Source organism: Montipora capricornis, chromosome 1 (genome assembly GCF_036669925.1).
Source record: "Montipora capricornis isolate CH-2021 chromosome 1, ASM3666992v2, whole genome shotgun sequence".
Lineage (NCBI taxonomy): Eukaryota > Metazoa > Cnidaria > Anthozoa > Scleractinia > Acroporidae > Montipora > Montipora capricornis.
Window position 1 is genome coordinate 36,349,164 of NC_090883.1, and position 12,500 is coordinate 36,361,663.

At 39.8% G+C, this 12,500-nt stretch overlaps 1 protein-coding gene across 3 annotated transcripts in view; it reads left to right on the top strand.

Annotated features, from left to right (window-relative positions):
- LOC138040985 (testis-expressed protein 10-like) overlaps positions 1–12,500 on the top strand; it is a 173,694-nt gene that overhangs the window by 1,101 nt on the left and 160,093 nt on the right. The window contains exons 2-11 of one of the 3 annotated variants that reach the window (XR_011130722.1): positions 1,697–3,077; positions 3,366–3,507; positions 4,979–5,157; positions 6,695–6,872; positions 7,599–7,684; positions 9,043–9,118; positions 9,845–9,881; positions 10,228–10,311; positions 11,215–11,295; positions 11,883–12,500. The exon at positions 11,883–12,500 is cut by the window's right edge and continues 450 nt beyond it. Coding sequence is in view for 2 of the 3 variants with exons in the window: in XM_068886755.1 (XP_068742856.1) it covers positions 1,697–3,077; positions 3,366–3,507; positions 4,979–5,157; positions 6,695–6,872; positions 7,599–7,684; positions 9,043–9,118; positions 9,845–9,881; positions 10,228–10,311; positions 11,215–11,300 (2,249 nt within the window). In the remaining variant the exon portion in view is untranslated. Of the gene's footprint in view, positions 1–1,696; positions 3,078–3,365; positions 3,508–4,978; positions 5,158–6,694; positions 6,873–7,598; positions 7,685–9,042; positions 9,119–9,844; positions 9,882–10,227; positions 10,312–11,214; positions 11,301–11,882 lie in introns of all 3 variants that reach the window. The other 2 variants (XM_068886755.1, XM_068886743.1) reach the window with 2 other exon arrangements.

The following is a 12,500-nucleotide window of genomic DNA, read 5'->3' on the forward strand; positions in this document are numbered from 1 at the left end:
CTCACTTACATCATCACTCATCATGGGTTGGGAGGGTTCAGTGGGCTCATAAATGGACTGATAGCGGCTGCCATCGGCGCCCTTAGTATGCTGATGTCCGAGCCCACTGCAAAAATGTAAATAGGACACGTATGTTTGTCCTATCAATCAATCGCGACATTACAAATATTCGCGCATAAACACAAAAATATTCTTCCTTTTCTGTGCTTCTGGCTGTTTTTTCTTCAAACAAGGAAACACTGTGTTCAGGTTCCATGGCATTTTTTCCAATAATCGGGAAGAGAAAAACAGTTTTCTGGTTTGCACGAATCTATTTCTGTATATCTCCAATATGTGTGGATCGTGGGAAGCAGGAAAGCAGCAACAGTAATTAGTTAGTGGTTTGCTGAACTTGATTGTGATTGGTCAATACACAATTGACCTGTCAGAATAAAATAAAAATGTTCATGGGTTTTTTGACTTGCACAGTGAAAGCCGCCACCGAGATTCATAGAAAAAAACACTTAGAATAACATTCCGTTTCTTTTGCTACTGTGTTGTTTCTGTCAGCTTTTGTTGTGTTACGTGATTCCCTAAGGGAATAGCAAGTGTTTTGCGTTTTGTAATGTTTGGAGCACTTCAGTCATGAGAAAAATTGGGCAGGCACATCCGTTGCTAAATGAATAATAGGCTGCTTTGGGAAATACCATAATACTCTCTGTTTGTTACCTCAAATTTTGCATATTAAGCATTGTTTTTGTTTTCTCTTGGGATCGCTGTCCCAAGTCCCAAGAGAAACTGGAGACAATGCTTTTGCAAAATTTGAGGGGACAAACAACAGATGTACCTGCCCAATTTTTCTCATAACTGAAGTGCTCCAAATGTTACAAAACGCAAAAACACTTGCTATTCCCTTAGGGAATCACGTAACACAACAAAAGCTGACAGAAACAACTGAAAATAGGTTGGCGCTAACTAAAACACCAAATTTTGGCATTTTAGATTCTGGTTTATTTGGGTGTCATTCCACCTCATTCCCGTGTCATTTCGGCTCGTTTCTGGAACATTCCGGTACCATTCTTGTTCATTTCGTTTCATTCCGGTTTTATTCCGCCTTATTCCAGCATATTCCAGTTTATTCCAGTATATTACGTTTCGTTTTGTTTTGTACCTGTGTTTAGTAACACCCCCAACCAACCACCTAAGTGAGTAATGTGAGAAATACTGCATGAAAGATTTATGCATCAAATGCAAACTCAGAAAAATCGTGGGTTCAAATTCCATCTTGGGCTCAGGTTTTTCCGAGTTTTCATTTGATGCACACACTGTAATATCTTTCGAGTAGTAAAGATGATAATATTAATAATAATCCTTGACTTTCTGTGAACACAACGACCTGCAAGGGGATGGTGCATGTATTCAAACACTGTAGGCATAAACAGTGTTTAGCCTCAGCCCCAGACGTGGGACTTAAAGACTGCATGTAATCATCTTCTGGAGGATAAGGGTGATCCCAATTAGACATGCATTGCACCCAACACATCCAGAATACCAAGATCTTTCAAAAACCCTCCAACCAACCAGACACCACACCCAAGGAACTAACCACCAATAGCACAATGATGATGATGATGATGATAAAATGAACAAAAGCAGTTAAGTAAAAAGTACTATAATAATTGCACAATAATTCCAATGTCTTTTATTTCTTATATAGGATTTGCTTGTGCAAGTTGGTCATTACAGTGTCACATCAAGACAGGATGCACTTGCAGGCCTGAAAGATCTATTCCAATGCCATAAGAATCTACTTCACGAAAATCTGGGAAGCGTTATCAAGAAGGTGGCAGAGAAAATGACAGATAGTGAGCCATCAGTCAGACAATCACTTCTTCTATTTCTTTGCTTTGTTTTCCCAATGATACCGCAAGAAAGGATGGCTCCATTCTCGTCTCTGATTCTGGCTCATTTGAGCTGTGCCATGACACACATCTATGATGATATTCAGCATGATTCATTGAGTTTTCTAGAATTGTGTCTGCGATACTTTCCCAGTTTATTGGTGACAAGCTCATCTCAGCTGATTCAAAACTTTATCAGTATGATTACACATGAGGGTGCTTTGCAATCAAAGAGGTTCAAGGGATTACAGCTTCAAACCAGTAAAGGACTTTCAGTAAATCCTAAAGGAAAACTTTCCTCTTTGAGATCACGCCTGAAGGTACTACAACAGTTACTGGCATTTCTAAGAGCTATGGAGACATCATCAAACTATTCCAGTAGGGAAGTTGGTTTTTCTGTGAAGGACTGTACGGATGAATCATTGGCTAGACCTGTTTTTAAGTTTAGTAAGTTCCAACCGACTCGGGTTCAGGTATTGCAACATTCAGTTAATGAACCAAAGGTAGCACAAGCATCATTTGATACACTCTCACCATCATCAACATCTCCAAGAGCAGGAAGTGAGTCAAACATTTTAACTGATGAAACACATACAAATGAGCTCTTGAAGACAATTGTGCCATTGTTACTAGAATGCTGGGTCGAGTGTAACCCTGTACAAGTGTCAACAGAATTGCCCAACAGTGTCATGTCTTCCTCTGCCTTTGATGTTCTGCTTGTCATAGCAGAAATTTTTAATGTCCTCTTCAATGCAGCACGGCAAAATCAAAAGAATTTCAATTTCGTGGCTGAGAGCTCTGCAGTAAAGTCTTTTCAGGAGATTTACGTAAAAGATCTTAATCTTTATCTAATGAGTTTCTTTCCATTTTCAACAAATCATGCTGAATCGTTTAATAAGAGAAGGAGAAAGTGTGGAAAAGCAGCCCAAAATTTAGAAGAGGGGAAAAACGACATCTCTGCTTTGGTTCTTAACCTGAATATCTGTGAAATTATGCTGCATTTTTTGTGCTGTAACATGACTTTGCACAGAAATTTCCAGACTTCATTTGAAGCATTAAATGATTTTGTCATTGATTCTTTGGAGATGAAAGCTAAAGGAGGGACCAAGAGTCAGATAATAAAGACAGAACATTTGGAGAGTCTCCTTGTGTTTGCATACAAGATTATTGTTCAACACTGCTCATTTGCACAACTAGGTAAAGAGACTTTAGATAAATTATAGTGATATAGATATGATGATGTAGGAGCACCAGAGTACACATTTTTATAAGCATGGACACCACCTCTACCCATGAGCGATCTGTTGCTTTCTCAGATTGCGCTTTCCAAAGATGGTGGCAGTGTGCATCAGCATATGATTTCAGAGTACGATTTTACAGGAAATTAGAACACTGTGAACGGTCTAATGTATTTATAACAATCTTTTTTTGTACACTTGTCTTCCAATTAGATCACTTAAAAACTACTATGATTTTTCTCAATAGCACAAGACCCAGACAGGATACAGGAATTACTTGAAGTTGCATTTATCTTATACATGGGCAGTCATTCTATGTCTGTGACCAAGAGGGTGCTGATGTCATTTTTTGCCAGCCTTGCGTTTCATGAGAATTTTACTGTATCAAGGTAAGCAGAGTTTTCCAGATAAGAGATGGCTCTCTACAGTCAAAAGAGATGGCTTTTTACAGTCAAAAACTCAACAAAACTTATCTGCATATCAAAGGGATGGACTTTGGAAAATGTGTAGAGATCTGATTCTGATGCAGCTGAACCCCTTTCATAGATTCCCATTGGGTACTCTGCCTCTCAAACTTAGCTGAAACATTTTGTTAAAGTGCCCCTGCGATAAAAAAAACCACTTCCTTTTTTTCTTCAGGTTTTGTCAGTGTTTGCCTAACACCTGACTGGCAACATCTTGAGCTTTGATTTTTATTCAAAGGCTGTTTACTTTGAGCGTAAGTTTTGGATTTCACGGTCTGCCATTATTCACATTAAAAACTGACCAATTGGACCTCAGAGGGTTGGATCCAGGGAAAAGTGATGTCAAAGGCTCACTACCTTAAAATTTCAGTTTGTGAATGCAGCTTATTATAAATGCAAAATGCAAGTTTAAAAGTCTGAAAGCCCAAAACTCCTGTGCTGCATATTAATTCTGTGCCATACACATGCATTGCATTCTTAAACTAGTGAGCCTTTGACGTCATTTTCTCCTCAAATCAGCTCCTTCAGGTGGACCATTACATAGAAAAATTCCAGTTTAAATAAACAGGTGTCTTTTTTAAATCAAGGCTTGAAACTTTGGTCACTTAATGTTTGGTTAACATAGTCCTGAAATCCAAAGAAAGCTAAGAATTGATTTTGTTTTGGTCACAGGGGCACTTTTTAAGGTAAGGTGTAGGAGGTCATGCTGTGTACCAGAAGCAAAGCTATCATTTCTTATGGCAACTTTGTATGGGTATGCATACAAAAAGATGGACAGACCTGTATTAAATAGGGCCATTATGTGGTCAGATTAGACTTCTTATTTATTTTATTTATTTATTTATAAACTTCGCCAAAGACAAATTGGCAGGAGAGATCTCACAGAACTAACGTTCCAATAACGAGACTTCATCATCAAGCATGGCACCTCTGGAGAGGTCTACACTTTTTGTCTGATCAGTACAAGCAAGTCATGTTTTCTTGAATGTGTGGCAAGGGCCAACCAAACTGAAAGGGCACAGTTGATAGATACCACATTAACAATAATGCTTTGAAGAACCCATCTTGGCTAACAGGAAGATGGCTTGTTTCCTAAGGACAAAGGCCCTTAGGGATGCAGAATTTCCCAGGGAGAAACATGTATGCTCCAACCCTCTGTTTGTTTGTCAGTGCACTGCATTTGTGACAAAGTATCTCAAGACACATGATGGTATTTGGAGTTTAGACAAGGTGTTGTAGACATGACAGTGACTTGCACAAAGTGTGTTCAGTGTCTGCCACACAAATTTAAGCAAGCCACATCTACTGTACATGTACCTTGTCATTCTAAACAAATAGTAGTTATTTAATACACGGTAGCTTACATGTTACTGATTTCACTCTTACTTTGTGAAAGGCATGAAAAGGTACAGAGAGTAGTCAAGAGATGGTTGCAAGGTTTGCCAAGTTTGTTGCTACGTTTAAAAGACACTCCAACCTTGACTGAGTTTGTGCTTGGCATTCTGAAGAAGGCTGTTGTGCAAGGCGTCTTGAAACCAGATGCCAACTTTTCCTCAAACCTGTCTATATTTTTCTGTGAGTGTTTTAAATGGTCTAAATGTGTATACTTTAAGCTCACTATAGATACTAGATTTTACTCCAATGCCAGACAATTTCACTTGTCAATGGGGGGGGGGGGGGAGGGGGAGGAGTGGGGGGAGTGGGGGTGGTTCGGGATTCAATAGGTTAAAAGCTCTTTCTGTTTGGAAGCTGTTTTGAGTGCCAAGTACTTGAATTCCCATTCAGCTGTTTTCCGGCCAGGAGCAAAATAAGGGGCAAGAATAGAGTATTTCAGAACAAATGCACTCGATCTAGTAGGATGTTTGACACAGTCGTGCAATTCTCAGAAAATTGATGTTCTTTGATCTCACTAAATGAGCAACAAAAACAACTCATGATTTTAAGTAATAAGTTATGAAGTGAAGTGAAGTGAAGCTACATGTATGATCCTTGCAGTTATGGACGCAATTGCTTTTTATTACACATAACATGAGAATTTTATTCCATAAAGCTCATTTGTACAAATCTATATGCTTTATTTTCACATGTGGAAAAGGCTTATATGGCCAATCAGAATGGCATACAGCTATTTCACATGTGGAAGTATAACCAGTCAACGATAGCGTAAAGGCGTTTCCATGCCAATCACTCGTGCATCTCGTGCAAATCATACTTTGTTATTAAATTAAATTAAATTTGCATTTGGTTCTATTGTTGGTGAGTTTTTGTTTTTAATTTGCGTTCAGAAAACTATTTTAATGAAAATTCTCGTCTTACGTGTAACAAACAGTTCACGACATACATGTAGAAAGTGCTTTGTACAGGTGTTTGTGTCAAAAACCCTCACTCGCTCGTTCCTTGCTCGTTCGGGTTTTTGACACCACAACTTGTGAGTAAAACCCCGCACGCCGCACTTTCTATGACGTAAACAATATATGTGATATAGAGGTAAAATCATTTCGTTCATTATTATTATAGTTAACATCATTGTCATCATTGTGAACTGTGATAGTACTTTAAGGGTGCGTTTGACAGACCGTATTCTGGAATAGATATTAGAAATCCTTTGTTTTTATGGAGATTCACATTAAAATTGTCAAACATCTGCTACTAGTAAAATGCTATTATAAACACATCTTTATTATCCTTGTTGCTTCAAAGCGTGAGAATACCGTTTTAAATCATCACTCCACATATTTTTATTCCGGTATAGGGTCAATCGAACTCACCCTAAATATGGATCAAAGACTGATGTGAGTGATACATTCGCAATTGCTGGATAAAACGTAACCTGAGTTAGCTGCACTGAAGAAACAAAAATGTTTATAAATAATGTAACAGTAAAAAGAGTGAATCACATTGAATTTCTTCCCCGCTGAGGACATCAAGACACGCTATTGTGTTCTTAGCAGCTATATCAAAACTTTGCCAGTCCGCACCAACATAGTGTGTGGCACTGTCACAGTAGCTATTGAGGCTCAATAATTTTGTACACCACACGAATATAAACTGATATTAAAAATTGAGGCAAAACCTAAGGTCAGACTTTAAAATGTCTCTGATTTGTTGACAGCTAACGATCAAGGCCCATTCGTGACACTGACTCAGTCAGCCCAGAGGTTGGCAGCTGAGCTGTTGTTCCACCTTCAATCCATTGACAGTAAATTAATACAAGTCATAGTTTCTTGTTGCCAAAGTGATGATGTGGATATATCAGTGATTCAGTACATTCTTCAAGTCCTATATTACAGGTGTGTTATTCCTTAGACAACATAAAGTAAATTAAAAGTTAAGAGCATGATTTTAGTGATCTGGTGTGTTATACAGACAGGGATGGCACAGTGGTGAGAGCACTCTCCTCCCACCAATGTGGCCCGGGTTGGATTCCCAGATCCGGCGTCATATGTGAGTTGAGTTTTTTGGTTCTCTACTCTGCTCCAAGAGGTTTTTCTCTGGGTACTCCGGTTTTCTCATCTCGTGAAAAACCAATGTGATTTGATAAGTATTAAGTTGATTTGATTTCATTTGTGCACGACCCCACAAGCTGTTCAACTTTAAACATTATCGTGGGAAAATAAAGTTTCTATTATTCTGAACACTGTAAAGAAGGCTGGCTGCAGGGGAAACCTGTCTCAAAATTTTAGGGAAGTTAAATTTGGAACACATCGACCAAAATACTCCTGGGGACTTCATCTGCAAATCCTAGCTCCCAAACCACTGTACCACAGTGTCTGTTCTTTATTGCCTTGGGTATGTGCTTTCTTGATACATCATGTGGCACATCCTGTGATGCATCCTGTTATATATTTTTAGCAAACTTGAATTGCCAAGTTTTTTTTTTCCTTAAAGACACTGACAGTAGTTTGTTAATATCTTCAAAAATTCACCTGAAGTAATTATGTATTTTATTGACGGTGTCTGAGTACAGGTGTATCTCTAAGAAACGATTAATTTTGTCATTTACCCTTAATTTGCAGGTCACCTTGTTACCAAGGGTGTCTTTCGTATCCAGTTTCACTCTCTCTTCCATTGTTCCTTAGTGCTCTTTTTAGCATAGCAATAGGTAAGACCGTCCATGCAATCACAATTAGGGGACTATTACTGTGGCGCGGTGGCCTCATAGTTAATGCGCTCGACTCCGGAGCAAGTGGTCCAGATTCGGGTCCTGGCCAGGGACATTGTGTTGTGTTCTTGGGCAAGACACTTAACTCTCACGGTGCCTCTCTCCACTCAGGTGTACAAATGAGTACGGGCGAATTTAATGCCAGGTGTAACCCTACAATGGACTGGCATCCCATCCAGGGGGGAGTAGAAATACTCCTAGTCACTTAATGCTACAGAAACCAGGATAAGCTCCGGCCTAATGGGCCACTTGGCTCATAAGCAGACTTTACCTTTACTGTCTGTTCACATTTTTAACCTTGTACTCTCTATGTTTGACTCATGGCTCATGCCATCTTCTGGCTCAAGATTTGGCTGGTGATGATGATGATGATGATGACAATGATCCATTCACTCCCCTCCCTTCTGATTATTTATTCCTGAGTAACACTTGCGAATTCAAATCACAAGTGCAAGATTTCCCAGAACGTTCGCTGTACCAAAAGGGGGCTTCCCCATGTTCTTTCTATTTCCCATCCTCTGGAGCAAGAGAGGGAAGGCTTAGGGTGCGTTCGATTGACCCTATTCCGGAATAAGAATACGTGGAGTGATGATGAAAACGGTATGTTTGGCGCGTTTCGAAGCAGCAAGGATAATAAAAATATGTTTAAAATAGCATTTTAGCAGAAGTTTGACAATTTTAATGTGAATCTCCGTAAAAACGAAGGATTTTAAAGTTATATTCCATCTATTCCTATTCCGGAATACAGTCAATCGAACGCACCCTTAGTGTGGGCTGATCATTCGTGCATTGTTTGGAACATGACAATCAAAGTTTTGATGGGAGGGAATACATGTAGTAAGTCCAACCTTTGACTCCACTAAAATAACCAAACCAAACCAAACCATGGTCCCTTGCACAGATGAAGAAAGACCCTGGGAACAAGATTGCTTGTGCCAATAATTTATTCAAACATTGTTGCGATGCTGTTTTAATGTAATTAATTATAATTTATTATCAGGAAAAATGTGATTTAATTTTTTTTAGTCATTCAATATGATTGTTATCTAAATGAATCATTTGGACTTATTAAACAGGTTTTGTATGGCATACTGTAGTTTCTTTTTTTGGGGGGGGAGGGGAGGGGTTTTGGGGGAAAGCATTCTCAGTATTCTCAGTATTCTTCTGCCCTCTGTGAACCATGTCGATTAAAGATAAAATATTATATTATTGGTTTCACACTATTAAACATAAGTTTGTGAACATAACGAATGGCAGAGAATTATTGGGTTATTTTATTGATTGTTAAATTACCGCAGGATTCTCCCAACTCAAGTTAAGGCAGTTTGAAGAAACAGCAAAGCAAAGGAAGAACTTCAAGTTTACTGAGTTCAAGTATGTAGCAGAAATTTTTTTTTTTTTTTTTGCAGAGTTTTTTATTAAGAAAGAAAAGGAAATGAAAGGGAGTTCATTTGAGTGTCTAGTCTTCTAGTGATGGAGCGCTAATTGGGGACACCATGCACTGGTGGCTCAGTTGGTTAGGTATTAGGCTGCCATGCAGGAGGTGGCAGATTCGAACCTGCTGGGTTTCATCTGCAAGTGGTTAGACTTTCAAGTCTTCTCGTATAAGGACAATGAACCGTAGGCCCTGTCTCACAAATATCTTCTATGTTCATAAGTTCACTCACTATTCGAGAAGGGTAAGGGATGAAGTCCCCAGTATTGTGGCTGTCCTGTTCTCTCCAGCAGAAGTGGCTGGCTTGGTGGTGATGTCTCTAGAAAGGCTTGTGGTGTATGAGGCCACCTAAGCAGAAACAGCCATAAGTTAAAAAGGGACTTTTCCGAGTGCTGGAATATGTGGAAGTAGATGTAGATGAAACTGAAATCAACAAATTAACACAAAACATATCAAATGTTAGTTTTTGAGGAGAGCAGAAACCTGAGTACCCGGAGAAAACCTCTCGGTGCAGAGAAGAGAACCAACAAACTCAACCCACATATGATGCCGAATCTGGGAATCGAACCCGGGCCACGTTGGTGGGTGGCGAGTGCTCGCCATCCCTGCACCCAAACACATTCAAAGAGAAAATGGCTTTATCTTAACATTCATTTTATTCACAGGGGATGCAATTTCATTATTCTGGATGAAACAATACAGGTAACAACAATAATCTTATATACACTGTAAGAGATGATAATGTGAAAAAACTTTTTTTCTCGAAACGAGAAAACACGACACCACACATGTTTGGTACGTACATATGGAGTGATGTTTTGAAAGTTCTCAAGATTTGAGAACTTTCAAAACATCACGAGTGACCATAAATTACGGAATGTACATTTTTTAAATTTCATTGTACGCTCTTCACAATTACTTCATCGCTGTGTTTCCACAGCAACTTTCGTATCACACTCTATAATCTATTTGTGGACTGACCAATAAGGAACGCGTTATTCTGTTGACTATAGTAGTATGCGGGGTATTATTCTCTGTTTTCCGACAGGCTGAGCCAAATAAAGTGCAGTCATCCTCTAGCAAGAAAGACCATACACACAAGCTTTGGGAATATCACCAAACCAAACTGCAGGTACTCATTAACAAGAGTCTAAGAAGAGCTTTGAGATTTGCTAATAACTGAGGACTAAAGACGAATGGGCCATTTCCGAGTTTCTGTTAGTCTCGGTTTCGAAGTGACTCTTGGTGCTCAACTGTTGTAAGGGAAATGAGTTTGATTTGCATAACAATACGCAACTCATTTACATTTGAATGTTTGTGCACCAGGACTCGCTTTGAAACTGAGGCATGCAGCAACTCGGAAATGGGCAATTATATTTGGATCGCCTTTTTGGATTTGATGTCAAAGAAATGACCGTTTTCTTTAGCCAATCACAATAGACACAGGCAATGAAATGAACCAATCATAACAAAGCGAATGCACGCAGCATGCGCGATGCGCGGCAAATCATGCGCGGGCTATTCTTCTGATTGGATGAGATTTATATAACAATTGCAACAAAGTTGTTTTAGTTCGCATCTCGCGCGCGCTTTCATTGGAAAACTATTGAGAAAATCCCCGTATGAGGGCCGTACGCGATCCTAGCAGGGCCGGAGAGCTTTTTCCGGTCCTGCTCGCGCCATCGCGTACGGCCCTCATACGGGGATTTCCTCAATAGTTTTGCAATGAAAGCGCGCGCGGGGCCGTACGGGTCATGTGATAAACAATCGTACTTTACGTGGCGGTGGGATTTCAGCGGGCGCAAAGCGCGCACAAGAGTTGCACGGTAGTTGTATTTTTACGCAGCGTAGATTGGTGCCGAATAAGTCCCTTGCGGGTTTCGCGACGCAAGCTGATTGTATAAAATAACCCTTTTTCAGAAACGCATTAGACAGATGGTTAAACCGCAAGAATCGTATTTCAAAGGATGCGCACTTTTTCTCTCTGGTTGCAACGTTCCATATTTCAAAAAGATGACCTTTTTTCCTCCCACAGGCAGTGTGTCAGTGTTTCAAGCAAAGTCGTCAATCAAGTATCCTGCTGCAGTGCATGAGCTCGGCATTTGAGACGTTTTTGGTGAGATAATTTACTTCGGTTTTGCAAAGGATTGCAAAGCGTACTTAAATAGGTATTAGAGTAAAAAGAAAGAACCTATGATGAAAGGTATTTCAACGACCTTTGACTGGCAGATAAAAAGGTCTCCCTTCGCGGCTAATCGTTATTGAAACTGGACGTCTCTGCCATCGGCCGCTGCAACCTCTGGATGTAGTCGCTTCCCTTAGAGCTCTTTACCATCTACTGCGGCTTCTGTATCATTTCCGGGACATAAATGTACCCCCATACATAACGTACTTACCTCTTTAACTCGGACAACCGCTGACTTGTTGGCTTCGTGGTCACGGGCTTGACTCCCAGTCTGACCAAGCCTGACCAATACCAACCTCGTTTCCTGGACCTCTGCCTTGCTTCTGGGCTAAAAAAGCCAAGGGACAGGTCCTGAGAACGAGGTTGGGATCAATAAATCCAGCGGACTGTGCGGCCTTTGTGATCTGCGCCCGGTTGTTCGAAAGCCTATTAACTTAATCCAGGATTAGCGTTAACTTGTGTTTCATGTTTTCAACTTTTTGGTGAAAGTTTCTTTTTCCTTATTTTTGTTTTTCAAGATTGACTTCGTCTAATGGGAAGTTTTGCCGAATATCAGCGTTGAACAACATTTGGGAGTAGAGAAATAAACTCCTTGGTTAATTTTTAATCTGGGAGTATCGTTAATCGACGTTTGAACAACCGGGTCCAGATCTGCTAATGAACAGACCTTCAAGTCGTCGACTAGAACAGGAACAGTAACTATATAACAACAACAACAACAACAACAACAACTTTATTCACACTATTTAGGCATAAGAAATAGAGAAAATTCAGAAAAACGTTACAGATGAAAAGAAAATATACCTAGGAATTACATATGTATTAACTAAGAGTGCAACAGCCAAAGTGGCATAGCTGTTACACAGCCCTTGCTGGCAATCAAAATTGTGTGAAACGTTGAAGAACCCAATCACTGCTTGAAAAGAGTAGGGAACGAAATCCCGGTGTTGTGGCTTGGGGCCCGTTTTTTTTTAATTCCCGAGAACTTTTCCAGTCCGAAAAGTCATTTACGAAAGTGCGTACCTCTTGTTTTTATCTTCAAAGTACCAAAAAGCAAAATGATTGTCGAGTTTGATCACTGAAGACCTCTCCCTTGTCAAGATACGTAGGGAATGGAAATTGTGCTACCCGAAAAA